This window comes from Sminthopsis crassicaudata, chromosome 3 (assembly GCF_048593235.1).
Source record: "Sminthopsis crassicaudata isolate SCR6 chromosome 3, ASM4859323v1, whole genome shotgun sequence".
NCBI classification, from domain to species: Eukaryota; Metazoa; Chordata; class Mammalia; order Dasyuromorphia; family Dasyuridae; genus Sminthopsis; species Sminthopsis crassicaudata.
This window is the reverse complement of record NC_133619.1, coordinates 227,182,572-227,209,240: the sequence shown is the minus strand read 5'-3', so window position 1 is coordinate 227,209,240 and position 26,669 is coordinate 227,182,572. Positions and strand designations below refer to the sequence as shown.

The following is a 26,669-nucleotide window of genomic DNA, read 5'->3' as shown; positions in this document are numbered from 1 at the left end:
TTAATATTTTTCTCCCTCCCCCCCACCCCAGGCAGTTGGGATTGTGACTTGCCTGGGGTCACACAGTGTTGTGTCCGAGGAAGGATTTGAACTAAGGTCAGGGCCGCTGCTCCATCCACTGCACCTTCTAGCTGCCCCTAGCCTAATAAACATTTGAGATTTAATTAGATGGAGTCAAGAGTTTGGGAAGGATGGCCTGTGGGCGGGAGACTGAGCTCGGAAGGGTTGCCGGAGGATGCGAGAGGGAAAGTGTCTATGAAGGAGACAGGGCATTGTGCTGCAGTAGGACTCCGGGAGGGAGGCGGATGTGTGCATGTGCGGGAGGCCCAGCTGTGGGGCAGTGTAGAAAGCTGGACTCTGATGGGGTGCACGTGTAGGAAGCAAGACTCCGGGGCAGGGCCAGGAGTGGTGCTTTGTAGAGGGGGAGAGCCGGTGTGGGTGAGGGTTCCGTTCCTCCAGTCACGCAACCATCCCGTGTTAGTCGGAAAGCCGAAGCGCTTGGCTCCCTCTGCAGGTCTGGCGAGGAAGGACTGGGGGGGGGGGGGGGGAAGAGGGGAAGGAGAGAGGGAAAAAAAAAAAAAAAAAAAAAAAAAAAAAAGGCCTGGCGCATGCGCACAATCCTTAAAGCGCTTGGTTCGTGGCCCGCCCACCCGAGCCCAAGGGAGCATACGAGGCGGCGGAGTTAGGGACTAGAGTGGCCATTTCCTCCGCTCGCCACGCGCGGCCAGCCACGTTTCCTTTGGGTTGCGCAGAGTACTCGTAGTTCCGGTCCGGCGCCGCAAAACTGCTCCTTTTCTGCAAGCTCTGTGGAACGCCAAGAAACAAGTGAGGGAGGCTGGGGCGGCGGCGGGTTCAGTGTTCGGGGCGGCGGGGCGGAAGCGCGGGCGGCCTGGCCCGGCGGGGCCGTCCATTGTCGTTGACTGAGCCTGGCCCGTCGACTCTGCTCTGTCCCTAGGATGATCACGGACGTGCAGCTGGCCATCTTCGCCAACATGCTGGGCGTGTCGCTCTTCCTGCTCGTGGTTCTCTATCACTACGTGGCGGTCAATAACCCCAAGAAGCAGGAGTGAGGCGGCGCGGCCCCCCCTGCAGGTAATGCCCTCCTGCCCTCCGGAGCTGGCGGCGGAGAAAGGCCGCTCGGGCCAGCCCTGGCTTCACCTGCGCCCTCCCCTTGTGTCTCCCAGATGGCTCTGTGCTCTGGAGGAAGCGTTTTCGTGCTCATCTCTCCCGCCTGCTCAGAGCCGAGGATGCCACAAGCCTGAGCCCCGGAAAGGCCCCTGAGGGACGCGGAGACGCCTGCCACCAGGACCAAAAGCCTCGAAGAGGATGGGAAGCAGCTGCTCCAAGGCTGAGGGGTTTGGGCCCCTATTAAACATCCCCCTCCTCTTTTGAGGCTAAACTGGCATTTGTTAAGAGGCAAAGATTGCTTACTGGGAGATGGGAGTGGGGAAGAGCTGGAATGGTTTCTGTGCACAGTGGGTAAGGAGCCGAAGATCACCCTATATGGGTCTTCAGGTTGGCTATGAAGAAAAGGCTGTCCAGAAATTGGGTGAGGGAGAAATCTTTGGAAACGTCGGCCCCTATGGAAGGGGCTGCCACAGCAACATTCTCTCCTCCTTTCCAGGGTTTCCTGATAAAATTTGATGCTAGATTGAATGTGGGGGGAGTGGGGAGGGACTTTTTATATTGCTATCAGTGCTGTCCATCTTTCAAAATAGCAAACATTTCTTGAGTTTTTTTCCAAACAACTTTTATTTCCTCAAAGTCTTCCCTATCCTATGAAACAAGCCAGAGGCAAAATCTGCCACTGAACAGGGCTCAGTGTAGGGACTGATTTCTTTTTCCAACCCACCAATATAAAAAATATATATATATGGTCCCAAATTCCTGTGCTGTGGAGGGAGGGATGGGGCTGGGAGGTCCCTGCTCCTTGTCCTGCCCCAAAGTGGTCCCGGGACAATGAGGCTTGACTCTCTAAGGAGCCATGGTTATTACAGGGGGTGAAGCAACTGGTTAGGGCGTTTCCTGTGCCCTAAAACCATGGAAGGATGCCCTGCCATGGAGTCAGGGGCAAAATCATACTCTGGGAGACTGAGTGATTGGGGAGGGCTTGATAATAGAACAACCCTCAGACTGTCCCAGTGCTCCCCCACTGTAACAAGTTGGGGGCTGGGAGCAAACGATGGGACGGGACAAGAGTGAGGAGGCAGGGGCAGAGTGGGGCCGTGGGGGCCCAACCGGGTACAGCCTGTAACAGAAAAGAGGGGAGTTGGGCTGATGAATTCTGCCCCATCTCTCAGTTTAGGAAGATCTGAATTTTGGATGACTTGTCTTGTGATTGGGGGTAGGGAATGGGGAATGGGACAGCAGTATTCTAAGGCCTCTCATTTATGGGGAAGGGGCAGTCTCAGCTCTTAAAGTTTTCTTGGTGTGAGGAAAGTCAAGGAGGTTGAATTTTTCATTGGGATTGTGCATTTGGATTCTAGGGTGACAAAGGAAATTGGGAAAATTAAGATTCTTAGTAAATAGATAATGTAGTCAATAAGGGCAAGATTGAGGGTGAAAATTACATGATCTATATCAGGGTCATGGAATTAGGTGCCTGTGGAAGAGGGCTATAGTTAGGCCCTTTGTGCTTACCCTGGTGCAACAGAGCAGGATCCTGGCTCTGGCTCAGAGCTGTCCCTGGTCCGGGGGATGGGGGATGTGGGGCCCGAAGAGCCTCTCATCCCTCTGCCAGGCGGCGGTGAGCCCCGGCCCAACCCGGGCCTAGCCTGTATGGATAGGGGGTGGCGCTGAGGGCTAGACTCTTCCCCTGAGCTTCTCACTTCCTGGACTTGATTCTGGCATCTCCATGGAGGGAGTATGGTACAGTAGGGGATTAACACAAAGGAACTAGGACTTAGAACTTCTAGGGCCTGCCCCTAGCTAGGACAGGTAATATGGGATTGGGGCAAAGGACTTTATTTAGTCTGGATTATGCCTTCCAGGGTCTTACCCAGGGTGGGGATAGTAAAAGGGTCCAAGTGCTCCATCCATAGTTTTGAGCCTCAGTGGCCCTTCCATGGCAAGGGGCTGGATGAGCAGAGAAAGCTCTCCATGGGGAAACAATAGGGTATATGCAAACCTCCCTCAGAGTTCCTCTACTCTTCAGCCCCTGCCAGGGGAGATAATCCTCAGTTGCCCAAACAGGTTTTGCCTAGACCCACTTCTGCCAACCCAAAGGGATTCAACACTAGCCTGGGGGCCTTGTCTGAACCCTGGGATTGGTGTCATGGCTGCTCCTTGGAGCAGCAGCCAGAGGTGTTACCTGGGGAATCCGGGACCCCTCCTGGCGGAAACTCTCCTCGGGCAGTTCTGGGCAGAAAGAGAGGATAGGCTGAAGGCAAGGACAAAAGAAGCCAAGGCTAGGAAGCTGAGGTTGGGGTGTGATTGGAAGAAAGAATGAATGAGGTTATGGAAACTGAAATTGGGGGCTGGGGAACTGCTGCTAGCTGTGAGGGGTAAGTAGATAGCTATAGACTATTTGGCAACAAGACTCCATTCTGGCAACAGACCAGTATTGAATGTTCTCCCTCCCACTACCAGAACGAAGGATCCACTGAATCTGGGCTCTATTTAGGGCAGTTGTGCTGCAAACAGGGATAGGCTATCAAGTGTTACCTGCAGTCGAGCCCTGATGCAGGGGGTGCGAGAACTACTCCCCAGCAGCCCCTTCCCAATAACCATGACGGTCTCTGGTTTATCCCCTGAAGACAGGAGTGAGCAGCTACTCCCTAGGGATTAAGAGAAAAATTATCACTGGAATGGGACCATGCTGAAGAAGTTTAAAAACAAGACATCTGATGGATGATACCTTGGGGATGGCATGGAGCCCTAATCAGGCTCTAATCACAATTTGGTCACAAAAGTTGCCCAATCTTGACTGCCAAATAGGTATTTCAGGACTTCTAGTCATTATGTAAGTCAAACTTTAAGAGATAATGTCAGAATCCAAGACTGGAAAAGGGATCAGAGCTGGTAGCTAAGGTGGGAACCAATAAGATGAGGAATATAGGGATGGGAGTGGAAGTGGTTGCCCAGAAAGTGCTCTTACACCCAACTCAGAAAGGGAAAATATTCCAGCCAAATAAAAGTAGACATGAAAATATAACCTGCAAGAGACTGCCCTTATTGCCTTTCTAGCACGACACTGATTGGGAGTCAGGGATCTCAAGTGGATGTCCTTGGACAACTAGGAAAGAGTCCCTTTAGAGAGGTCTCTTCAAGTAGGTACAATTCAGGTTCTCTTTTAAGTCATAAATTCCAATTTCTTTTGGAGATATTTTATGTGGGGCATAATCCAGACTTGTGACTAGGGGAACAACTGGGGTTGTAAGGAAGGATAGATTAGAGCCATATTGTATCAATAGGGAACCCTGGGTAGGTGGCAGCATAGTTAAAATTGTATGGTTTTATTGACTTGAGGCCATTAACTGGAGGAGGGGGGGAGGGAAATGGATATCACACATAGCAGTGGTATTAGGTACAGACCTGCTATACCCAGTGAGGTAGGCAGTAAGCAGGGGCCTATGTTTCTCGAAGGGGCTGGGCCGGTACTAGGAGGAGTTGGGGGCGAGTCCAAGCTGCCTGTGGTAGGTCGATGGGTCAGTGGTTGCTGCCGCCTTCTCCTGTCCTGGCCCCGGGACTCTGAGCAGAGATTGACAGAAGGGGATAAAAAGGGTGAGTCAGCAAGGGGTGTTTTTTACTGCCCAGCTTGCTCCCCACACTGTTATGATTTAGTGGGGCCTGGGCTTTATGTATATTCGTGTCCTTTCCTCGAGTTAACTCTCAGATGGGGAGGATTTCTAATAGACATTAGAAATTCGAAGGCAAAGGAAGATTAATTTTTTTCACTAGTTAAGAAAACAAATATTGCTGGGAACTGAAACCAAGGTTTGTGTCTTCCATCTTGGTCCTTTCCTTAGGAGAAACCATGATTTTCACTATTTCCAAGTACATGCTGATGTCTATCCAATGACTTAGTCACAGATTATTTAAATATTGATATTCACAAGTTGTTTTTTTTTTCCTCATCTCAGAAGCTCTCCCACTTTGGACACTTCCACTAAGGACTCTTATATAGCCTGCCACTGAGTTTCTCTCTTTAAGATTATGCATATTTATGAATGTTACCTTCCATTCAATTTATAAATCCTTAGCTAACCTGGTTCCTGTTTCTTTTACCTGCTTGTGTTTTCCAGTCTGTAGTAACCCAGCTCTGCCCATGACCTTGTCTTTGCTTCCCTGCTGTGTTGTTGCAGTCCTCCTTTTCCTCTGCAGTGTTCCCTGCATCTGTCACACAAGGAGGGGATCCAGGACTAGTTTCCTCAGTAAAGAAGAGGAATAGGACTGGCCAAAAAAGGCAGAACCTAGACCCTAGAAAGCCAAATTCCATTTCTGTTCTCCTGAACTTTTATTCTTCTGATTTAATGTATATTTCTGGGCTCTTGCCTGCGTGAACTAGGATGGAAGAGACTACTGTTTGAAGACATTTCCTGGACTTGAGAATGCCTCATTATTATGTTTACTGAATATTGTCAGTTAACTTTCTCAGAAAAGCCTAAGAAAAGTAGTGGTTTAGAAATTACACACAGCAATTTTATATAGCTGGCCAAGGTGGAAGCCACACCCTTGTCAGCTTGAATCTTTTTTTCTCTCTAGAGCTAACTGATTGTTCTCCATAGTTGCCTGTTCTATTTTGAGGTGGTAAGGACTATTAAGGCTTTTGGACTATAGCTAAGAGAAGTGGAGGCTGCTACCATGATGGAACTCCTTTTGTATTTTCTCTGCAAGATATTTGCTCTTAAATTTCAGAGAGTAAATATACTAAGAAATATAGTAAGGAAGAAACATAATTGATATTGTTGTGGAGTTCCACAACAGATCACCTAGATCAAGTTCTTTATATATATATATATATATATATATATATATATTTTATGTCAGACTCATTTGTATTCTGCTGAAGTCTAGGGACTGCTCAGGATAATGATTTTTTAATACACAAAATAAAACACATAGGATTATTAAGGAAACCAATTATATTGAAATACAGCTTTTGAAATATATATATATATATATATACATATATATATATATATACACATATATATATATATATATATATATATATATATATATATATATTTTTTTTTTTTTTAAAGATCATAGGCACCTGGTTAATAACTTCTGACCTAGTTAGAAAGCAAAAATAGACCAGAAGCTAGAAAATAATTCACAACTCTGGTATGGAGGCAAGATAAAGTAAAGACAAAGAACTTCAATTATCTAGAAATCTGACCAGTTCTTTACCAAAACAGTTAAATTCCTGGCTTACCTAAATGCCAGTTTCATCCTTCAGAAGATGGGGATGCAAATAGAGGAGCTGCTAGCCTGACATAATTCTGACCAGCAACAAGGGATAGTAATTTTGGGGAAAATGACTATGAGGCTTTAAGGCAAAGGAGGAGAAAGCCAGGCTAGTCTGTATATTTTAATTTTGGGGAACATATTTCAAAGGGTTCAGAAAAAGGTTAAGTAGAATTCCTTAGCTTACATTTTATCAAGATAAGTCATCCCAGGAGAGCTACCCTGAAGAATAAAATTCTGAAGATATAAAAAAAAAAATTAGTTCCATCAGGAAAAAAGGAATTGTGGGAATGCATAGGAAATTCATTGGCATAAAGATATGCAGAAGTTGGAAGCAGAGGTAAATAGCAGGATGGCATAATTCTGTAAGAGTCCTTAAGTTCAGAATGAGCTGAGGCAACAGCAGAAAAAGAAATTGCTCTGGGGGAAGGAAAGGAGGTAGGACCATTGCATGGGGTGGATAGCATAACAATAGAGGATGATAGAGATGACAACATATATTTTGATTTCAGATTTTTTTTTCCCTCTGCCAAAAAGGATAGGACAAAAAATGTTAAAAAGGGATTGAAAACCAAGACAAGCATATACTAAGAGCATCCCTCTGTAAGTCAGTAGTCTTGGGAATACATTCAAGATGGTTATTGCTAACTTACACTGATTTTTGAAAGATTGTAGAGATCAGGAGAGGTGCATCACATTTGGTAAAGAGCAAGTGGTCCAATTTTAAAAAGGAAGAGAAGGGGTTCTACAAACTAAAGGCTTGTCTGATTTCTATTCTTGATAGTATATGAGAACATTATTAAAGGGATGATTTAAGAATATCTAAAAAAGGAAATGATCATAAAGTCAGCATGGTTTCATCAAGAATATGTTTTTCCCAACTAAATTTTTCAACAGTAACTAACTAGACTACAGATAGAATTTATCTGGACTTCATAAAACATTTTAGTGTCACGCTATGATAGGAAATATTTAGAGGTATGGGCTGGATATTACAGTTAAATATATTTTTTAAGGTTTTATGATTTAAAGAATAGCAGGTAATAGTTTGATAAAATCTTGGAGGAAGGTCTATAATGTAGTTTGACAGGGATACATCAGTGTCATACTATTTACATTTTAATCCGTAACGTATATAGCATATTTATCAGATTTTCAAATAAGGTGAAGCTAGTAAGGTCAACCATCAGGTTCAGGATACAAATAATGATGGCTAACGTTTATATAATACTCTTAAGGTTTGCAGAACACTGCAGATGGGATCTTGAGGTGCATAACAGCCATGTGATGAAGTAATTGCTACTATTTTCCTTATCTAGTAGGTGAGGAAAATTGTCTTAATTGACTTGATAGGATGGAATGATGGGTTCTAATTAAAGGCTTGCATTTGGGGTAGGGGGTGGCAGAGGACTCATTTCAGAAAGCAAGGATGGAGAAGGCATATGCAGACAATAGTTCATCTGCAGGAGATCTTTGGGTTTTAGTGTACATTTTTCATTAGCAATGGAAAAAAAAAGCTGCTATGATCTTAGGCTTCTTTGAAAGATAATATCCAGAAAATACTCTTCACTTCTGGGTACAGAAAGCCATTTATAAACAGTCATATCCAAAAGAGGGCAACTACTAAATTCAAGCCACACCTAAGAATATGAATTGAAGGAACTGAGGATTTTTAACTTGGAAGATCAGTGTTAGGTAAAAGGAGTAAACCTACAGGGCTATCTTGTGGAAGAGTTTATTATTCTTGTGTCTGTGGGACAAGGGAGAACTAGCAGTTTGGAATAGAAATATTATCTGAGCTCAATGCTGCAGTGGATTAAGCTGTCTTGGGTAGGCAGTGGGTATCCCACTATTTGAATTTGAGGAGGCAGGCTTGGCTCCCAGATAACTGTTATCTGGAAGGGGCTTCCATTTGTGGTATTGGAAGAAGCTGGCTAACTTGATAGGTCACTCACCTGACCACACAACTAAACAAGAAATGAACTTGTCTTTCACAAGTTATAGCTGTTATTATGGGTGTCTGCCACAATTACTCTGGGCAGTTTGTCTAAATCATACCCATAGTGATTGATCAAAGTTGGGGATTTTGAAGTTGAACTCTGGTGAATACAATAGATGTACATCATGAAATTACAGATGATGTGTTCCTTTTATCATACTCGGGCAGCAGGTACCCAAGACCCCAGCCATGTTGGGTTAACTTTATATCAACAAAATTGTGTTGAGGATAAAGGAATTTGAGAGCTATAAGGACAGAAAGCTAGATGCCAAGTTTTCTGAATTCAGCAAGAGATACTAGATGATAAAAGCCAAGTTTAGGGCCAGGAGTTCAGGGCAGCAGTAGCAGGAGCTCTAGATACTGTCCAACTGTACACATGGTGGTAAAAAGGCCTCAAACCTCTAATGACTATACATGACACATGGTCTTAGCTCTAGGCACTGTAATGAACAGTGTGGAAAGGCGTTAGCATGATTTGTCCAAATCCTGGCTTTGCTATAGACAAATACATAATATGTGTGTGTGTGTGTGTGTGTATATATATATATATATATATATATATATATATCCCTATTCTAGGCTTTATTTTCCTCATTTGTATATTGAGAGATCCTGTATTCCCTAAGCCACAACTTGACTTTCACATTCTTAACAAGTCCCAATGGGGTAGGGCTTGTTAGTGGAGCAGAAAGAACAATGAAGGCAGGAAACACTTGAGTTCTAAAGTTTAGTAAAGGTTTGCCCATGTCACTTCCATATCAAAGGAGCTCCAATTATTTCTATTTGCCTTTAGAATAAAATATAGACTGTTTAGCACCTAAAATCCATCATCTGACTACAACCTCTCGGTACTCCTGTGCCTAGGCTGATCACATACTTTCTCACCTATTTTGGTCCAAAACAGCTAGCTATCACATTTCTCATAAATGACATGACATTTGTGTTATATCTGTCCCCATGGGGAATGGCTTGTCTAGCAGGTTTCTCTCCTTACCTCTGCCTTTTAGAGCCCCTTGCTCTAGGGCCACCACCTGCAAGAGGCTTTTACTAATTATCCCAGTTGTTAGTGTTCCTGAAATTATTTAGCATAATCCTATTATTTTGTCTCTGTGAGTAATGCCCCCCACTCCCATCCCAATGCACTTAGAATGTAGACCTCAATATTTGTCTCCACAATGCCAAACATGTCCTAGTTGCTTACTGATTGATCAGCACATACTCTTGATCCTTGTTCTGTCCCCATAACATCAACAGAACAACTAGAATAATAGAGGTGCCTGGGCTGCAACATGTGGATCTTAAACGTAGAATTTCTAATTGATGGCTTAAAAAAAAATACTTATCGACTTTAACTCTTCTGTGACACTAGAATCCTTCCCATCTGTCATCAAGTGGAAAATAGAAAGGAAAACCAGTACTTTCTCTGACCCTGGCAACAGATAGTTATGGGTTGGGGTTCTAGGATTTATTTTTAACAATTTTGTTCCGCAAAGTGGAATGACATTGTAGGAGAATGAGATTAAATTTCTGTTCTGAGAATGAAACTTTTAAAAAAATCTTAAATTAAACAGCAGTGTTGATAACAGCACTTTCCCCTTCATGTTCCCTCTACCCACCACATAGAAAAACACCCTCAACCAAGTTTAGCTGTTCTACCAAAAGCTGCCAGTTGCATTCAGTATTTCAGGGGTCCTTCAGTGTGTAAGAGTGTACTACCTTATGCCCTGGACACCACAAAAGCAATGTTACCTAGATCCTGCTTCAGGCTTTCACTAGTCCTCCAAGACAGGAGGTGAAGACCTCTCCCAAGTGTTCCAGCTTTTACTGTGAAGTAGCCTTAGTGTTATGAAGGTATTTTTAATACATGTCATCCCCTTTTTATAGAAATTAACTTAATTTGTCGGGATCACAAAGCTCTGGAAAGTCAGTATTTGAATCTAAGTTTCTCCCAAATCCAAGTTCAGGGCTTTTTCTACTAGAAGTCTTCCCTTGAACTCACTTATTGGCTGGTACCATCCCAAATTCAGGAAGTCACCTAGCTGAACCCTCCTGTCTATTGTAGAATTCCTGGGGTAGAAGAAGCTAGTCTGCCTATTCCCTTGTAGAAGGTGTCTTCCCTCAGCTCTGGTTCCTTGTTCTTATTCTGGACCATAGCAACCTTGTGAATTCTCCTTTGCCCAGGGTAGCCCTAAGGTTACTTACTCCTAGGCAGTAGCCTCTCTGCAGTTTAGCTTTCTATGATGCTGTAAAATCGAGGACAATCAACCTTTGCCCTGAGACTATGTGGATCCCAGTAGGGGAGGCAGAGCAAGTAGGCCTGGTTCTGGAGGTATTATGTCTTGTGTACAAACTCTTCTAGTGCCATCTGTAGACCCCGAGGAGTAAACAAAACAATTCCCATACCCAGTTTAGAGATGAAAAAGTTGAAGGTCAGAAAATTTACTTTCTCAAGGCCATACCACTACTTAAGTGGCAGAGCTGGAACTAGAACCAATATCTAATTTCCTATAGTGGAAACTCTTTATTTCTATACCTTGCTATTCTACATTACTCTCTGGTATGTGAGGAATGACAGGAACCCTAGAGGAAGGGGTTCTTAGGAGCAAAGAAAGCTTCCCCAAACTAAATTTAAAATTAATATTAGCTTCAAAACCTTCATATTGTGGCTCAAACACTGATTAATGATCTCTTGTTCAAGGATTCTTAACCTGGTGCCTGAGAACTTAAAAACATTTCTTAATGACTATTTCAGTAACATTTGGTTTTCTCTGCAAATCCTATTTCACTTTATGCATTTAAAAAAATTCTCATAAGGGGTCCATACTTAAAAAGGGATCTGTGATACAAAAAGTTTAAAAATCCCTAATTTAACCTATTTCTCGAGGTATAATTTCTCTGTTCCTTGTTTCAGTTTTACTGTCCTAAAATCAGATTTAGAGCTGTAAAAAATCTTAGAGGTTATACATGTCAACATCTTCATTTTACAGATGAGGAAACAATTGTAAAATGGTTAAGTAACTTATCCAAAATTTCCTAGGTAGCAAGTTGCACAGCCAGCATTTTAACTCAGGGCTTTTTTCCCACTATGCCTGTTGCCTCCCAGTGACTTCCTTTTTTCCTTGCCTATAACCCAGCCTCTTTCTAAGAGGAGAAAGGCTTAAAACTCCCATTATTTTTATGGGTTTGCCACGTTAGGCAATTTTTGTCAGCACTGAGGCACAGGTAAATAATTAAAGCTATGGTGGGTGGGTGGGGAAGCAGGAAATCTAGCTTGCAGGGCTAGAAAAATTACTTGAAGACAGCCTCTTCTATTCTGGAGGTCTTGCAGTGCTTCTGACTTCAGTCTTTCTGTCTAGGTTCTATAGTCAGAAGTAGCTCCAGTTCTCGGGGACTTTGGGATATAGCCATTATTTCATGCTTTCATCCTGACCACACAGCAGCATATTATGACCCCTGATTAAATACATATCTCAATATTTCTCAGTTATCTAGCATTCCCTTTTATTAGAGGGTTTGTCTAGTTTTCAGTATGTATTGGAACCTTATAGTTCATTGTGCTCTTGCTAGAGCATACTTAGGACCCCTTACTCAAGGCCACAGTTCCCAATCTGTGGCCCCCATAATGCAAGGAAAACCAAGGTCTCAGGAGAGGCTATAGATTCTTCTGCAAACGGGTTTTATTGATTTACCCCATGATTCAGGCCCAATAATGAATCTTCAGGGTTAATTTTTCCCCCAGCAACACCAGAGAGAATGGAACATTTGCCCCAGGGGCTTCCTTATCAGCTTACCTCTAACAGGGCCCAGGACCCGATGGCTGCCTTTCTGGGCCCCAAGGCCCAGGCCTGGTAGCCCTGTGGACCGACTGCTATGAAAGGGAAAGCTGGGTGAAGTTTTGATCTGTGGAGAATTTTGTTGGCTACTGCCAGTGGTACCAGTGCTGAAGCTTCGGGCCCGGCTCAGGGTGTTTTCAGAGCATGATATAGGCAAACCACTGCAAAGAAGCAGATAAAATGGGTGAAATCTGGGATGGGTATGTTCCAAGTCTTTCAACTTTTATGTCTTTCCCTAATGAAGAACCAATGGAAATCATATTTGGATTAAGGAACGAACATTAAGTATCAGTACCAAGGAAGAAAAAAAGAAATCCTCTGTCTCTTCATTAGCTATCAAGCCCATCTCATGTAATCCTTCTCAATCTTTGTCATGTTGTTAAGGAAATTCCAAGTAACTTCCCATGACAAATGTTCCTCACCTCTGGGATAGGTTGATAGCTCTACCTTCCTTCTTTGTTTCCCTTGCCTAGCTTATTATTTCCCTAGCAATATGGATTCTCTATCTGTTGGGCAATCAATTATTGTGGATTTAAATTCATGACCCTTTGTCCTCCTAGAAGCATCCTATGGTACACATTACTTGTAAAATTAAATGTCTTCTGAGTTCTTCAGAAACTCTTTGAGGTTGATGAGACCTCCTCTTTTTATCTCAAAAGCAACTAACTTTTACTTTCCCACCCTTTCCTCCCGCCCTGTTGTCCTTACTTGGGGCCTTTTGGTGGGGTTCGAGAGCCTCTCCTTTTGTTGATGCCTACATTAAGGCTGTTACCTACACCTCTGCTGTTACGGACATGTCTCAGCATCCAGGCTCTCAGGTTGTTGAGGCAGTTGTGTTCCGACAGGACGATTCGTGGCCAGGGATTGCATTCTGCCATGTCCAGGGCTGCAATGGCCACAGCCCGCCCTACCTGCCAAGGGAGTTCAAATACTGCTCAGCATTTGGGGGCTTCATACCATGCTTGGTAAAGAAGAAAGTAATCACTGAAACACATCTGATCTGGGTCACTTAAACTTAGCCTAAACCCCAGAGTACTTTGGTTATAGCATGTGCTAGAGGGAAGGCCACTGACCTCATCTACAGCCAGAGTATCCCCTGTAAAAGCTGAGACTGAGGCTTTTTGTCTTTCATTTTTTTTCCTTTTCATACAATTGCTTTTATGAGTTGCTATCTTAGGAATTAAGCCAGATAGCAGCACTCTTTGTTGTGGGATTAGTGACCCTCAATAGTATGTTTTTCCTTTTCCTATGGAGGCTCCAATGAGGTCAGGAAAGGTCCTTGTATGATGAAAAGAGAAAGGGCCAGAAAAACAAAGCAGTAAGAGAAAAAACCTAAGTCCCAAAAGTTGTTGAACTTGTTTACTTAAACTGAAGAACATAACCTCTGTATGATCCCAGAACTGGAAGGATTATTCAGCTGGAGCCCTATTGGCAGTACTAAGGAGAATTCAACTCCCTGTTTTCTGGGAAGATCTAACCAGACCCCTAGTAGCAGTATCATTTATCCATAAGAATTCAGTCAATTGGAGTTAGTGTAGACCAGCCATGATTTGACATTGCCCTGCCTGATGCCTTTGATTCTACCTCTACAGTTCATTACCTGTTCAAACAGCTCCACAGTGTATCTGGAACGGAAGGCAGGTGGGGGAGGGGGACTGGCACGCCCATTGTCATGGCAGGCAGCAGGGATGCTGTTTACTGAGCGTCCAGTGTTGTAGTTGCATTCAAGTGTGTAGCTAAGACACAGAGACCTTTATATCACTACTCTGGACAGACGACATGTAGCTTGAATATACTAAAGTGGTCAAAGGAAAGATTAAGGGCTATTTCCCAGTGAACTGGCAACCCCACCCCTCCACCCCCACCCCCCCATTCTGCATCTTTCAAGCTAAACTGTGGAAGACAGACCCCACAGAGACAAAAAAGAATCTTTATCTGAAGGTCTTTCTTCCAAGATACCTTGGGATATTACAATCCATTTTCCCCATTCCCCTCTCTAGACTGGGTGTGGGTACTTCTAGAAGAACATATCCTAAGGCTGAAGCCCTATTTTTCCCAGTGTCAACCCAACCTGTGAATGATCCCTGAGGCTTTGTAGATGGCAACTCGCCCACTGCCCTCCTTAGACTGGCCATCTCGACGATCCCGAGCATACATGTTCTTCTCTGAGAAATTGCAGCCTTGGAAGTCAAAGTGTGCTGAATTCAGGGAGATAAGCTTTGGATACAGCATATTTTCTACCTATATGGGATGAAGAGCAAACTCAGAAAAAAATAAGGTAAATAGAGGGCAAGGACCAAGTCACAGCATTCAATATAAAACAGATGCTACTAGAATTATTAATATCAGGAATTATTACTCTTGAATTCTCACTGTGTACATGGTTTTGTTTTAAGATGTTTAAGAATAGTACATATATATATATATATATATATATATATATATATATATATATATATATATATATATATATATATTATTAAATCAACACAATATAATTTCTTCCCCTTCAGACCATTTTCCTTGTCTCTCCTGACCCTCTTTCCCCAATCTCTTCCATTTGATTCCCATTAGAAAAAAACCTATTTTGTTTTAAGTTTTAAAAAGCCTGGCTTTAGCACCAAAACCCTGACTTTAAAAATATCCCATAATTACAGATTTGTTATCAGCTTCCTCCTCCCTCCCCTCCTTCAGTTAATTTTCTTTCCAAAGTGACAAGTCTATGGCCATTCTTCTGCTCATATTCTATACATTACCTCCCTCCCCTTACTCCTTAATTCCTAATGTATACCACATTCCCAGGACAATTTCAAGGTCCCTACCTGGGCACTCTCATCACTGAAGCTATTTCCATACATGAAACATCCCCTTTTGGAGGCATGTCCATGTAAGTCCACATAGTAGGCCACACCGCTCTCCTTGGGGGGGATGGTTTCAGGGGCTGGTTCCACCTCACCAGATTCTGATTCCAAAAACCACAAACTATTGGGGTCCTGGTGTGCTGGCTCAGTTTGGGTCCAGGACTCAGAATTTTCCCCATCAGTTGAGAGTCCAAGGTCAGCCTCATTATTGAGATTGTCCGTTTTTTCAAGTTCAGAAAGAGGACCAGGTTGGGCTGAGGGTGGAGGGTTGGGCTGTTGGTCAGAGGGAGTGTGGGGATTCAGACGTGAGTGCACATGATGGTAGAGCAGCACTGCCTTAGCCCCATAGATGGCCGGGTGCAGGACTGCATCTGGCTTTAGATACTGACGGTTTAGGTTCACTCCTCGTGAGTCTGTCCTGTGTGGGAACAAGGATAAGGTGGAGTTCTAGAAAGATGGAGTGGGAAAACAGACTGGGGTAAGTGGCATAAGATATAAGAGGCAGGGGACTGATTATCTTATAGTCTGAAATCTTAAATAGAAAAGCCAAGGAAGGGAAAGGATTGAAGACAGCCTCTCTCCAGGTCTCCAGAAACTGGAGAACAAAACTAAGAGATAATAAAACTCCTACTATCAACTTAATCATTCTTGAACTTGCCTGACATGCTTGTACTAGGTGTTCTGGAAGGGCATGTCTATTGTACTGCTACTGGAATCTGGGAATAGCCCTCCACCTTCAGGTGACCTTCCCAGAAGTCCAAGAGAGGCCAAAGGGGCATTCCCACTTTAGGATGTAGTAGAATTGTGAAGGCAGGACAGGGTAAACTGTACCCCATCGTGACAACATAACATTTATCAAAGTGACTGCTGATGATCAAGAGAGCTGAAGAGGGAGTCATCCTTACCGATAGTGACCCCGTACCACACCATCTGGGTTCAACATGGGAATCAGCTTAAAGACAAAAAGACGACGTAGGGTCTGGGCACGAGGGTCATCAGGTCGAAGGATAAAATCCAAAAAACCATTGAAGACAAAGCTAGATGGTGTCTCCCCAGGGTGCACCCTGCTACTCAAGAAGAATATCTGTGATAAAGAGGAGAGCAATAATCAGGACTGTCAGTTCTGGTTCTATTTTAATGGCAGGATACAGCCTAGATCCCAGCTGGGGCTGTGATAGCAGTGTCTTGGCCTCTGCCATGATACTTGTAATGACAGAGAAGAGCCAATTTTCCTACCTTTCTTTCCTCCCCACTCACCCTCTTGCCTGAGAAACAGAATGGCCGGGGTGTGCTGGTATCAGGAAATAGCTGCTCCAGACGGGGTTCTCTTTCATCTCGAAGCCCATGGCAGGAACTCACAGTCAACAGATCTACTCGAAGTCCATCCAGAGAGTTGCAAAGGAGTTCTCGGTGGTAATAGATGGAATCTAAGGGGCTACAAGGATAACCAGTCGTCATCAGGCCATGGGAGTCCCCTGGTGTCTCAAAAAAGGACAGCCCACTTTTACAGAGGGTTATTACAAGGTAGAGAAGGAGACAAACTACCTAGTCCCCAATTCCCCACCTTTATGATTTAGAAGCTGAATGCAAAAACTTAACAGAAAATAATGCAAAAGTGAAAAATTTAGATAAAAAAAAAAAAAAGCACATGTGCTGACATAAAGAAGTTCTTTGTCCATAAGGCAAAGAGGTGGAAGAGCTAATGGCTCTCAGCCCTTTCCTTAGTTTGTGGTTTCTTAGAGATAAAGATTCTTTTTCAGGCTGTCCTGTCAGGGCATAAGTAGGTAAAGCATATTCTGAGCACAGATGAGTCAATGAATAAATACTGCTTTGATTGACTGTGGAGAAAAAAGGGATTTAGTCCTCTTTTTCTTTGACTAAGACAGTACAAGGCAGGAAAATGTGAGGTGAAGATAGGAATGGCATGATCAGGAAAACTGATACTCCTGTCTCAAAGGTAGCCAATGGTACACAACTATACAGAGAAAAGATTGAAGTATCAATTGAGAATTATCAGGGCAAATCACAGGAGAATTAAGGGCAGTGTTTGATCTCAGGACTTTGTGGAGGAAGAAAAGTATGACATAGCACCTGCTAAGGGAAGGATGGCTCTCCAGAAATCGCTGGTCTAGCTGGTTCAGCAGATCCTGGCAGTCACTGTAGGAGAAGGGGTAGCAGAAGGCGAAGAAGGTGGTGGCCCCACGACCTTCAACGAAGCGGTGCACAAAGGACAGCACAAACTGTGTCTCTGTCATCTGAGGGGACAGAGGGAGAAGAGGAAAGGGCAACCAGCTACTACCCCCAAAACACACATGTAGCTTGGATCTAAAGTAGAGGGCAGAATGGAGTCCTTTCTACTTCATCGTATCAGAGACAATTTCTTTCTTTTTAGTTTTTGTCTACAGCAACAGTCCTTTCTTCTGTGTGGAAACTCTACCTCAAAGGTGGGCCTGTCACGTATGCGTTCCCAACGAGGTCGAGTGGGTAGTGTACGCACAAAGGGCGCCATGCCCTGGGAGTACAGTTTGCTCTGCTTGTTCATGTTCATGATGTTGATCTTTATGAGTTTTCCTGGAATTCCTCCCCGGACACTGAAGTAGAACCATGACCTAATGGGGCAGAATAGGAAGACACAAGTCTATAAGAGAGAGGGATGAGGTAGCAAGAGGAACGGATCAAGGCAGGTTAGTAGAAAGAATGGGAAAAGGCTGTTCTATGGGGATGAGAAGGAGGGCATTGTGAAACTGTGAGGAGAGCCAAGTAGGTCCCTGGGAGGACAGGTAGGAGAGTAAGGCCAAAAGGAAGTTATGGCGCTGGGTTTCTGCATATTCCCTCCCCTTGACCCCAGCTTCATACCTGTTCCCATTCTCATATTCTGTTTCAGCACAATCAGGCCGTGTCCACACGTTGAATTCGTAGTCAGAGGTAGAGGATACTCCGCCGGTGGTGGGGGCTGACCCCCCACTCCCGCCCCCCTCCCCTTCACTAGCCACAGAATCCACCTTCTCCACATGGGCCAAGTTCCCTGAGTCAAAGCGGGAACTGAACAGCAGTCCCCCACAGCGCAGCTCCATGGTGGGGCTGAGTAAGCATCCTCCTGCCCCAGACTGGCCCTGAGAGCTAAGGGGGTGGGATGGGGATAAGGAAGGAAGGAGGGGAAGGAGAGGGAAGAAGACAAGTTGTGAAAACTGACTTTGTTAGTCTCTGGGGTTCTGAGGGTACTTTCCTACAGTAGTACTTCAAGAAAACCGAGAAGCAGATTAGCTATAGAACACCAAAAGGAGAAGTTACCACCAGGTACCCGGGACTTAAGGCTGTGATCTTAACCCCATTATGCTACTGTACTGGTTACTTCAATCTCCAGGCCCCGGGGGCTTCCATCTCTGAGAGGATGTAACGAGATTAAACCATGTGGAGAACACCAGACTCTGAGCTTCTTTCCCGCCTAAAGTCTGCATAGTGTAATGAAACTGGCCTCAATCCTAGGGAGGACACCCCAACTTTGATAAGGGGGGAGCCATCCCCGAGGACTACCCCCCAGGCAGTCGGGAGCCACTTGAGAGGGAGGAGCCAAGCTTCACCTCCGAGACCCTCCCCCCTCTCCTTGACCCCTCCCCCACGTGGATCAGCTTAACCTGGAGAAACACTTCTGCAGCCTCCCGGGCCCAGCTTCCCATTGCTTTCCACCTATTGTGGAAAAGAAGGCAGAACAAGGACGGCTTATTCCAGGCTCGAGGAAACGGGGCGGGAGTCGTCCAGGTCACCGAGCAGCTCTACACCTCAATTCCAGCGGGGATACTGGGTCTGAGCCCGGGCCGGGGGCTACTCTCCCGGAGGCCCGGCGGTTGAGGGAGGGGCTGCAAGCCCCGAGCTCGTACCAAATCAATTCCCAAAGGGCGGAGGGGACAGGAGAGGAGCACAGCCGTGCAGGCTGCGGGCGTGGGGCAGGGGAAGAGGACAGCGCCTCCCGACGCGGATCGGCCCACCTGCCCGGCGCGGGAAGCGGGGTCGGGAGCCTGGCTCCGGGCTCCGGGACAAGCGCGGGACCAGGAAGGCAGCGGCAGCGGCCAGAGCGACGGGGGCGGGGCCGGGACGGTATCCCAGGAGGGGGCTCCGGGCCAGAGGGGCCGAGGGGGGCGGGGCCGGGGGCTGGATCGGGGTGGGGGAGCCCGGCCGCAGAGAGCCCCTCACCTCTCTCGGGGCCGGCGCTCCCGTTCCTCCTCCCGTCAGTGTGGCTGCGCCTCCGGCCCCGGCTCAGCGCCCGGGCCCGTCGCCCAGGACCCAAACAAAACGGGAGCGCCGCGGCGCCGGGACCCCGCTCTGCCAGGAAACAACAAGCCATCCGCTTATTGGCCGCGGGCGCAGCTGCCCACTTACCCAGCAACACTCGCTGCCATTGGTCGGGGCGTGGGGGGTCTTTTTCTCCCCTCGCGGTCGCCGGGGTCCGGGTTCCCTGGCAAAGTAACGTCTTGGGGTTCGCAGTCACCCAGCTCTCGAGAGAATTCCAGTCGCGTCCGCTGCTCCGGAGGCGGTTAACAGTCATTGGGGCGGGACTGCAAAGAGACGAGCACCGAGCAACGGAATGGAAAAAAATAACCGTTTTTTATCAATAATGACTGCGATAATAATAAGAACAAAAGTAGTTGTAAGTTCTAAAGTGTGCTTTGAACGATAGGGGCTTCAGGGACTATATGTCTTTTAAGAGATTAAAAAAAAAGGAACTGGAGGATGCGGGCATCGATCCCGCTACCTCTCGCATGCTAAGCGAGCGCTCTACCATTTGAGCTAATCCCCCACTGCCATTTCTGTCCTTTCCTTTCCCCTCTCTTTAGAGTAGTGAAATGTAGTGAAATCAGCCAGTCCACCACTTGTCCCGCCCCCTTGGTTATTTCCTGGTGGCTGAAGAACTTGGAGGCTCTTGCTAAAGAATGGGCCTTTTTGGTAGCTAATAGAGACGGAAACATAATTTTATCAAAAGAACTAAGAGAAACACAAACGCAACAGAAGAGTTTCACCCACCATGACACAAGCAGCTTCAGCCAGAATCAACCGTCACACACTTGATTACGTAGCGCTTATCCCGGGATACTCTCCTACATGTCCTATGTTGTTAGATGCAAACAGGTCAATTTTGGTCAAAACGTTGGGGTGGTGCATGCAAATACATATTTTGTATATACAAATCCAATTAAGTGAATTAAGTTAATTAAACTGCCAAAAAATAGTCAAGAAGGAGCAAAAAAGAAAAAGCTTTGGGAAGTCCTTCGAGCCGGAATCGAACCAGCGACCTAAGGATAACCAGAGTAATTCCACTACAGTCCTCCGCTCTACCAACTGAGCTATCGAAGGCCTCGCTGGCGTAGGTCTACTCTTGATATCCTTTAACTTTTTACCAGCGGTGTGCTCATTCCGGTTTATTTTTTCAGTAGCTCTAACCTTCCTGACTGGCCCCATGGACTCGAAATAGCCATCTGGAAGGCATTCCTGGCAGAAAGCTCTCGAGTTTACGGGCACTGCTTTCTCTAACCTCATCAGCAGCTTCTAGGAAGACATTTCCCTTACCATCCACTGAATTGCACATCCCGCTCCTCTCTCCTCCCCCATTTAAAACTGTGATTATTTGCAGCTCGGTCCAAAGTCACAAGCGCACTAGTGCTTTTTAAAATAATGCCAGCAACGATTTACCAACTCTGACTCGCGCCCCACAAATGGAGTAAGAGGCCCCGTCAGGCCGAGCCAGGAGACGCTCAGTCTTGCAGTGAGCATGCGGGCCGCAGTCCGCGGTACGCGTGGATGCCCAGCGAGCCGTAGGCCAGCAGGAGGTGCTCCCCTCCCCCGCAATCGGGGGAAGATTGGGGACGGGGAGACTCGGGAGGGGACGCGGATGCCGAGTGGCCCGGGATGCGAGGAAGGCGTGGCGGGCCGGCTGAACTCCGGACGGGGGCCCGCATCTCCGAGGTCCGGGGCGCCCGCCGCACCGCGTACACTCTACACGGGAAATCCTAGACCTTACATCTCCGCCGTCTTTGCGAAACAAATGAACGTCCTTAGAATAAGACTGTGCAATAAAAAAGCCAACATTTTCTCTGTGCCTCCAGCCCCACCTCCGTTCCTTCGTTCAAACCGAAATAGTCCAGCCCTTTCTCTGTCCCCTTGTCTCCCTTAATCTTCATGTAAGCGAGGACTTCAACCCTCCACATTCCAGTTGCAATCCTCTGGACGTTTTATGACTTAAAAAAGTCTTTAATGAAACGCAGCGGCCCAAACTGAGCCTGGTCTTACAGTCCGACCCCAACGATCACTTCCCTGCTCTCACCCTTGCAGGCGCACGCCTTTTGGACTGACAGAAAACGTTGCTGACTTATTTTGATCTTGGTTCTCTAAGACCTCCGGATCTTTTTCAGACGAATTCTATCTTAGTCTTGTGAGGTCACTTTAATTCTAAGCATAAGAGTTTACTTGAATCCTTTTACAGTTTTATCTTATTTGAATCAGCCCAATCCCACAGGGTAGTTTCGTGTCAATTGATAAATTTGCTCTGCGTGCCTTATTGATAAAAGTGTTTTTGTTTTTGTTTTTGTTTTTAATGTGCGTTTTCTGTGCAAAATACCTTACCCAAAACAATACGTCCATCTTCTGATTGCATATATTTGAAACATCTCTGGCATAATTTATTATGAAATATACTTTAGCAATAATTTTGGTGAAGTTCACTCTTGTATTTATTAATGGACATGGATTGCTTTGTAAAGCAATATAAGGGGCTGCTCAATTTAAGATATATCTTTAAGGTGTTCCATTAAACGGAATATATTTTCACCAAAAATGTCTTAGGAATTTATTGATTTTATTAGGTTCCTTTCAGATTTATTTTTGAAATGTTCAGTATGTGTGAACTGTCCAGTCCTAAAACTACATTTAAGTATTTTGGAGAAATGCTTCTCACTTCAAGTTACTTCCGGTGGTCCTGTAGCCTCTGGTATTGGTATTCTGTTGCCCGATTCCCCGCTCCAGCATGGCTGCCACAAAGATCACATGCAGAGCCAAAACCATAAAGGAAAAGAAATGGAAATTGCTGAAAGCTGCACTGACTGGTTTTCTTCTGCATGGATTTGATACTGGAGTATTTTAGTTAGGAAAAAAGACACCAGAGACAGGAAAAAAAGGTTTTGTGGGGGACAGTAAACTGAGTTAGAATTTTTCTAGCAAGGATGACAGGATATAAAGCTTAGGTTCATTTACAAATACTTATGCATATTTACACCCACATATACATATATTCACATGCATCCATCTATCTGTCCATGAAGGGTAGTGAGATGCATAGAGTGCCAAAGATGGATCTTTGTGAGTTCAAATCTGGCCTCTGGCACTAACTGTCACTTAACCCTTTCTTCCTTTTTAAAATGAACTTGAAAAATGTCAAACCATTCCAGTATTTTTTTGCCAATAATTCAAGGAGAGTCCGTCATACCTGAACAACCAAACTTTTGAGTTCTACCATTCAGCAGTGTCCAAATCTGATATCATCTGAACCATATCTCTCCAAATTTTCCAGAAGATACTTGAATCACTTTGCCAAAATCTAAGTAAACTATGTTTATTTTGTTGTCTCTTCTAAAAGATATTAAGGTAGTTTTGGTATCACTGGTTATTGATGAAACCATGTTGCTTATATGCAATTATTACTTCACTTTCTAGATCTCCTCTTTGATACTAGAATTTTCCCAAAATCTGAAGTCAAGTTCATCGATTGGCTGTTTGCAGATTTATCTACCTTCCCTGAAATTTGGAAAGTTTAATCTTTTCTATTTTTCTGGTGTCTTTCCCATTTCCTAGATTCATGCTTCAGGAAATTCACTTTGGCAGCTGTATGGAGGATGGAGGAGAGAAAGCAAGCAGGAGACTCATTATGAGGTTATTTTAATAATTCGCTTGGGGAGTAAGGTGAGTTTGAACTAGGTTGGTGTCTGTGTAAATATAAAGAAATGAGTGAATATTTGCTAGGAATGTTATGAAAGTAGAAATGTCAAATTGATATGTGAAAATTCAAAATATCAACCAAAATAACAAACCTAGCAGAATAGAAGGATAGTGGTACCCTTGACAAAAATTTAAAAATTCAGGAAAGGAGAGTGTTGGGGAGAAATGCTGAATTCAGTTTTAGACATGTTCAGTTGAAAATGCCTCTGAGACATCCAGTTTGAAATGTCTACTAGATGATGTGACCTAAGGAACATAGGAAAGAGACTAGAACTATATAGACAGATCAAAAAGTTATCTACATAGACTTGGCAACTGAACTCATTGGAGAAGATGAGGTGATCAAATAATTATGGAGAGAAGGAAAAAAAAAAAGCTGGTGACAGAGTCTTTATTTTCTTCTTTTCCCAAACACAGAAACAAAACAAAATCCAAACACCTCTTTGTGGTCCTTAACTTGAATCCTAAGTTTTAGAATGTCTGACATTTTATAGAACTTATATTCACTTATATTTACTCTGTCCTCTTTTGTTCACATCTAAAATCCAAGTTAATTGGTGTATTTCCCGTGGATGCATATCAGTCACCTCTGACAATTTTCACCTCCTTATTGGAATCATTTCCTCATAATTAATATCTTCAGAACTTCTTCATGGGTTAATTTCTGTAGAATTTTAATCAGTGGGATTGTTATCTGTGTGTGTGTGTGTGTGTGTGTGTGTGTGTGTGTGTATGTGTGTGTGTGTGTATCTTGTATGGAAGTGTGTTTTTAAAAGCTTCCTTTTTAGTAAAATTTAAAACATTAAGAAATAATATTTTTCTCTAACATCCTTTTCCCAGGTTCCTGGACAAAACAAATCCCTTAGAAAGGTGAATGATAAGTTGAGGACAAAAAGGTCTTTCTTCTTAAAGAAATAGATAAAGGGAAATAACAAATCTACTTCTTGCTTCATTGACATTATTTCTTTCCCCACTCTCCTGAAGTGATTGGTTAGCACAAGGAACAGAGAATCAATCCGTACTTTGTTACATCTCATCTTCAGAGGCTGCATTGAGTGCACAATCATCTGCAAACAAAAAAGCATGCTTCAACACTCCCTCCACTCTAGTTTTGGCTTATCAAGTCTTTTCAAGTCAAAGATTTATCCTGAGTGCTGAAGCTGACTTTGATTATGTGTTTGTCCATATCAAAGGTGTTTGCCAATATGGCTGAAAACTTCATGCTAAAAAGCATGGGAGCAAGCACACAGCTTGTGTCACTGCCCTGGTGACTGGGAAAGCTCAAGAGCATCATCCATTGTCCAGAACCCGGGCAAGCCTCCTGTCATGAAACTGACATACTGTACTGGAGAACTTCTCTGAGTAACCAAATTTTGATGGTTTTCCATAAGCCCTTGTGACCGACAGTATCAAAGGCCTGGTCAGGTGCACAAATGTGTACAGACCTCTTCTGCTCCTGGCAGAACAAGCATTCCAACTCCCCAGTGGAGAGCACAGCCCTGCTGGGCTGCTCACATTGTTCAAAGGCCAAATGCATGCTTGACAAAAAGATTATTTTATGGAGAACTCACACAGGGCAAGCGCTCACAAGGTAGTCAGAAAACGCGATACAAGGATCCTCTCAAGGCCTAAGAATTTCAGAATCAATTGTATGACATGGGAGACCTTGGCACAAGACTGCCCCACATGGCGTGCCCTCATCAGAGAAGGTCTTGCTCCATGAGGAAAGCATAAGTGAATTAGCCCAGAAGAAACTCAAGATGCAGTTAGAGAAGACACCCCAAATGTTCATAGAGACTATTTTGTGTCCAACCTGGGCAGAGCATCCTGAGCTTGTACTGGTCTGATCAGCCATGGTTGTAACTCTTAATATAGTGATGTCATTTTGGTCCTCTTAGAGAATGAAAGACAACCAACCAAAGAGATCGATACTTATCCATTGAGAAAGGATTAAAGTAGTGATCAAAGGAAGAATACCACTTTGCTGCATAAGAAATGAAGTGGTGATTTTATTACTCTTATTACTTTGGACTGTTAATCTAAAATTATATTTTCACATATTACTATATTTTCCTTTTAAGATTCCTATAAAATTTACCATCTTGGGGACAGATAATGATGTTAGATGGCATGGGCAAGCCAGAAATGGCTTAGATACTTAGATATTATTTGATTAAATAAAATTGTTTTTGCCAGACTTTTTAAATTTTATCTTCAACATTATGGACTCTTTAAAATCTGTTAGATAAGATGAACCCCTGATTGATCCACTTTTGAGCCTCTTAGGGTAACAAACCACCTAAGAAGAGTAGCCTCTCTCTTCATGATTTAAAGAGAATTGTCATAAAGGAAATGAGTGGTATATAGAATTGTTCTGGATTAATGAAACAAAATATTAAATTTTATTTTACCCTGACTTTTGGAGTTATGTTTTATTATGAAATTTCCTTGTCTAAGAATCTCATGTTATTTTGGGTAAGAAAGATGCATATTTTCCTCTCCAATTAGAATAATGCTTGAATGAGAATAATGTAGTTTCAGCACCAAAATCATGTGGGTGATGTAGATGATGATGTGGTTCGGGTACCAACATGATGGAGGTGATGTAGACACTAGATGATGGCAGGCACCAAAAGCTGGGCTTCCGTATGCTCTTAGTTGGCAGGCTAAGTCCTGAAAGGGACTCAGAATCTAAAGAGTTATCTGTAAGGAGAAGTGGGCTGGTAAGCCTAGTGGAATTAGGAAAGATACTATGGGGGGTATAGGGGAGAGGGGGCTAAGGAGAAAGACATCACGAGGCAGAATGCCATGGCAGACTGACCCAAAGGAAGGCTGCAGCCACGGGATGGCCCTGAAGTAGATTTTATAGGAAAATTTAACCCCTGGAACATGACTGAGATTTCTGACAGGGCATGGGAAGGTGAGACTATTTGGAGACACTTCCAGAGAGTGGGTCTCGGGTCTTTGACATAACTTGGATTTCAGACTGGATGAGCTCCTCAGAAGGTGAGACCATGGAGCTAAACTGGTCTCTTATCAGAGCCTTCTGCCTGCCTGCCTCAGGGATTTTTATCAATTCCTCTGTTAACCATACCTAACGGTGAAGACCTCATCAATAATAAACTCATTAACATTATTCCTGGCATGCTTGTCCATTATTGATATTTTTCTTCTACACCTAGCTTTTTTCTCTAACCTACATTCTAGGAGGGCACGGCTGTGTATAAAGTGTTCCAGGAGGGCCAGCCCTTCTGTTATAAAGGCTTGCCAAACCCTTTTTGAGGCTGCTCCTGCCTTTGCCTTCCACCCAACTCTCACCTGTTGTTTCAAGAAGCTGTAGTGACACAGTAGCCACACCTGGGTACAAACCATCTCGGCAGATGGCTAAATCAGATGGCTGTAACCGAAACCCTTGGTGAGTTAGGAGGGAGTCCTAACATGAAGAGCACGTGAAGACTTTCCTGGAGGAAGGGGCAGATGAGAACAGTTTGTTCCAGCGGCCATAAAGGTGACTGAAGCAGGTGTTGTGAAGCCCTTAGGGCCTGGCCATACATGGAAGACCCAAGGTCATCCACTGTATCC

General features: G+C 44.3%; 2 protein-coding genes and 2 non-coding genes across 15 annotated transcripts; 1 reads left to right on the top strand and 3 right to left on the bottom strand.

Moving 5' to 3' along the window:
* Window positions 1–765: 765 nt before the first annotated feature.
* OST4 (oligosaccharyltransferase complex subunit 4, non-catalytic) lies at window positions 766–1,399 on the top strand. The gene is made up of 3 exons (XM_074300150.1): window positions 766–825; window positions 956–1,092; window positions 1,185–1,399. Exon 2 carries the CDS (start codon window positions 957–959, stop codon window positions 1,068–1,070), a length of 114 nt encoding a protein of 37 aa, XP_074156251.1. The 5' UTR covers window positions 766–825; window position 956; the 3' UTR covers window positions 1,071–1,092; window positions 1,185–1,399.
* A 324-nt stretch (window positions 1,400–1,723) lies between these two features.
* On the bottom strand, window positions 1,724–20,849 carry AGBL5 (AGBL carboxypeptidase 5). Of its 12 annotated transcripts, none has more exons than XR_012487953.1 (19): window positions 20,790–20,848; window positions 20,124–20,206; window positions 19,482–19,657; window positions 17,961–18,224; window positions 17,542–17,713; window positions 17,196–17,359; window positions 16,362–16,539; window positions 16,010–16,188; window positions 15,066–15,522; window positions 14,315–14,484; window positions 13,844–13,979; window positions 12,952–13,154; window positions 12,202–12,404; window positions 5,227–5,334; window positions 4,534–4,689; window positions 3,664–3,776; window positions 3,311–3,379; window positions 2,641–2,850; window positions 1,734–2,248 (listed from the first exon to the last, which is right to left on the bottom strand). XR_012487953.1 is itself a non-coding variant. In XM_074300141.1 (19 exons), exons 3-19 carry the CDS (start codon window positions 19,499–19,501, stop codon window positions 2,077–2,079), a joined length of 2,898 nt encoding a protein of 965 aa, XP_074156242.1. In that variant the 5' UTR covers window positions 19,502–19,657; window positions 20,124–20,206; window positions 20,790–20,848; the 3' UTR covers window positions 1,734–2,076. The 12 variants fall into 12 exon arrangements, 9 of the variants coding, with proteins under 9 accessions (XP_074156244.1, XP_074156245.1, XP_074156242.1 ...); XR_012487954.1 differs by having other exon boundaries at window positions 2,641–2,774; window positions 3,311–3,357; XM_074300141.1 differs by having other exon boundaries at window positions 2,641–2,774.
* Window positions 19,827–19,899, bottom strand: TRNAA-AGC (transfer RNA alanine (anticodon AGC)). The gene has a single exon. It is a non-coding gene; the product is annotated as a tRNA-Ala (tRNA).
* Window positions 20,365–20,453, bottom strand: TRNAY-GUA (transfer RNA tyrosine (anticodon GUA)). Its single transcript is given in 2 exon segments — window positions 20,365–20,400; window positions 20,417–20,453. It is a non-coding gene; the product is annotated as a tRNA-Tyr (tRNA).
* Window positions 20,850–26,669: the final 5,820 nt, after the last annotated feature.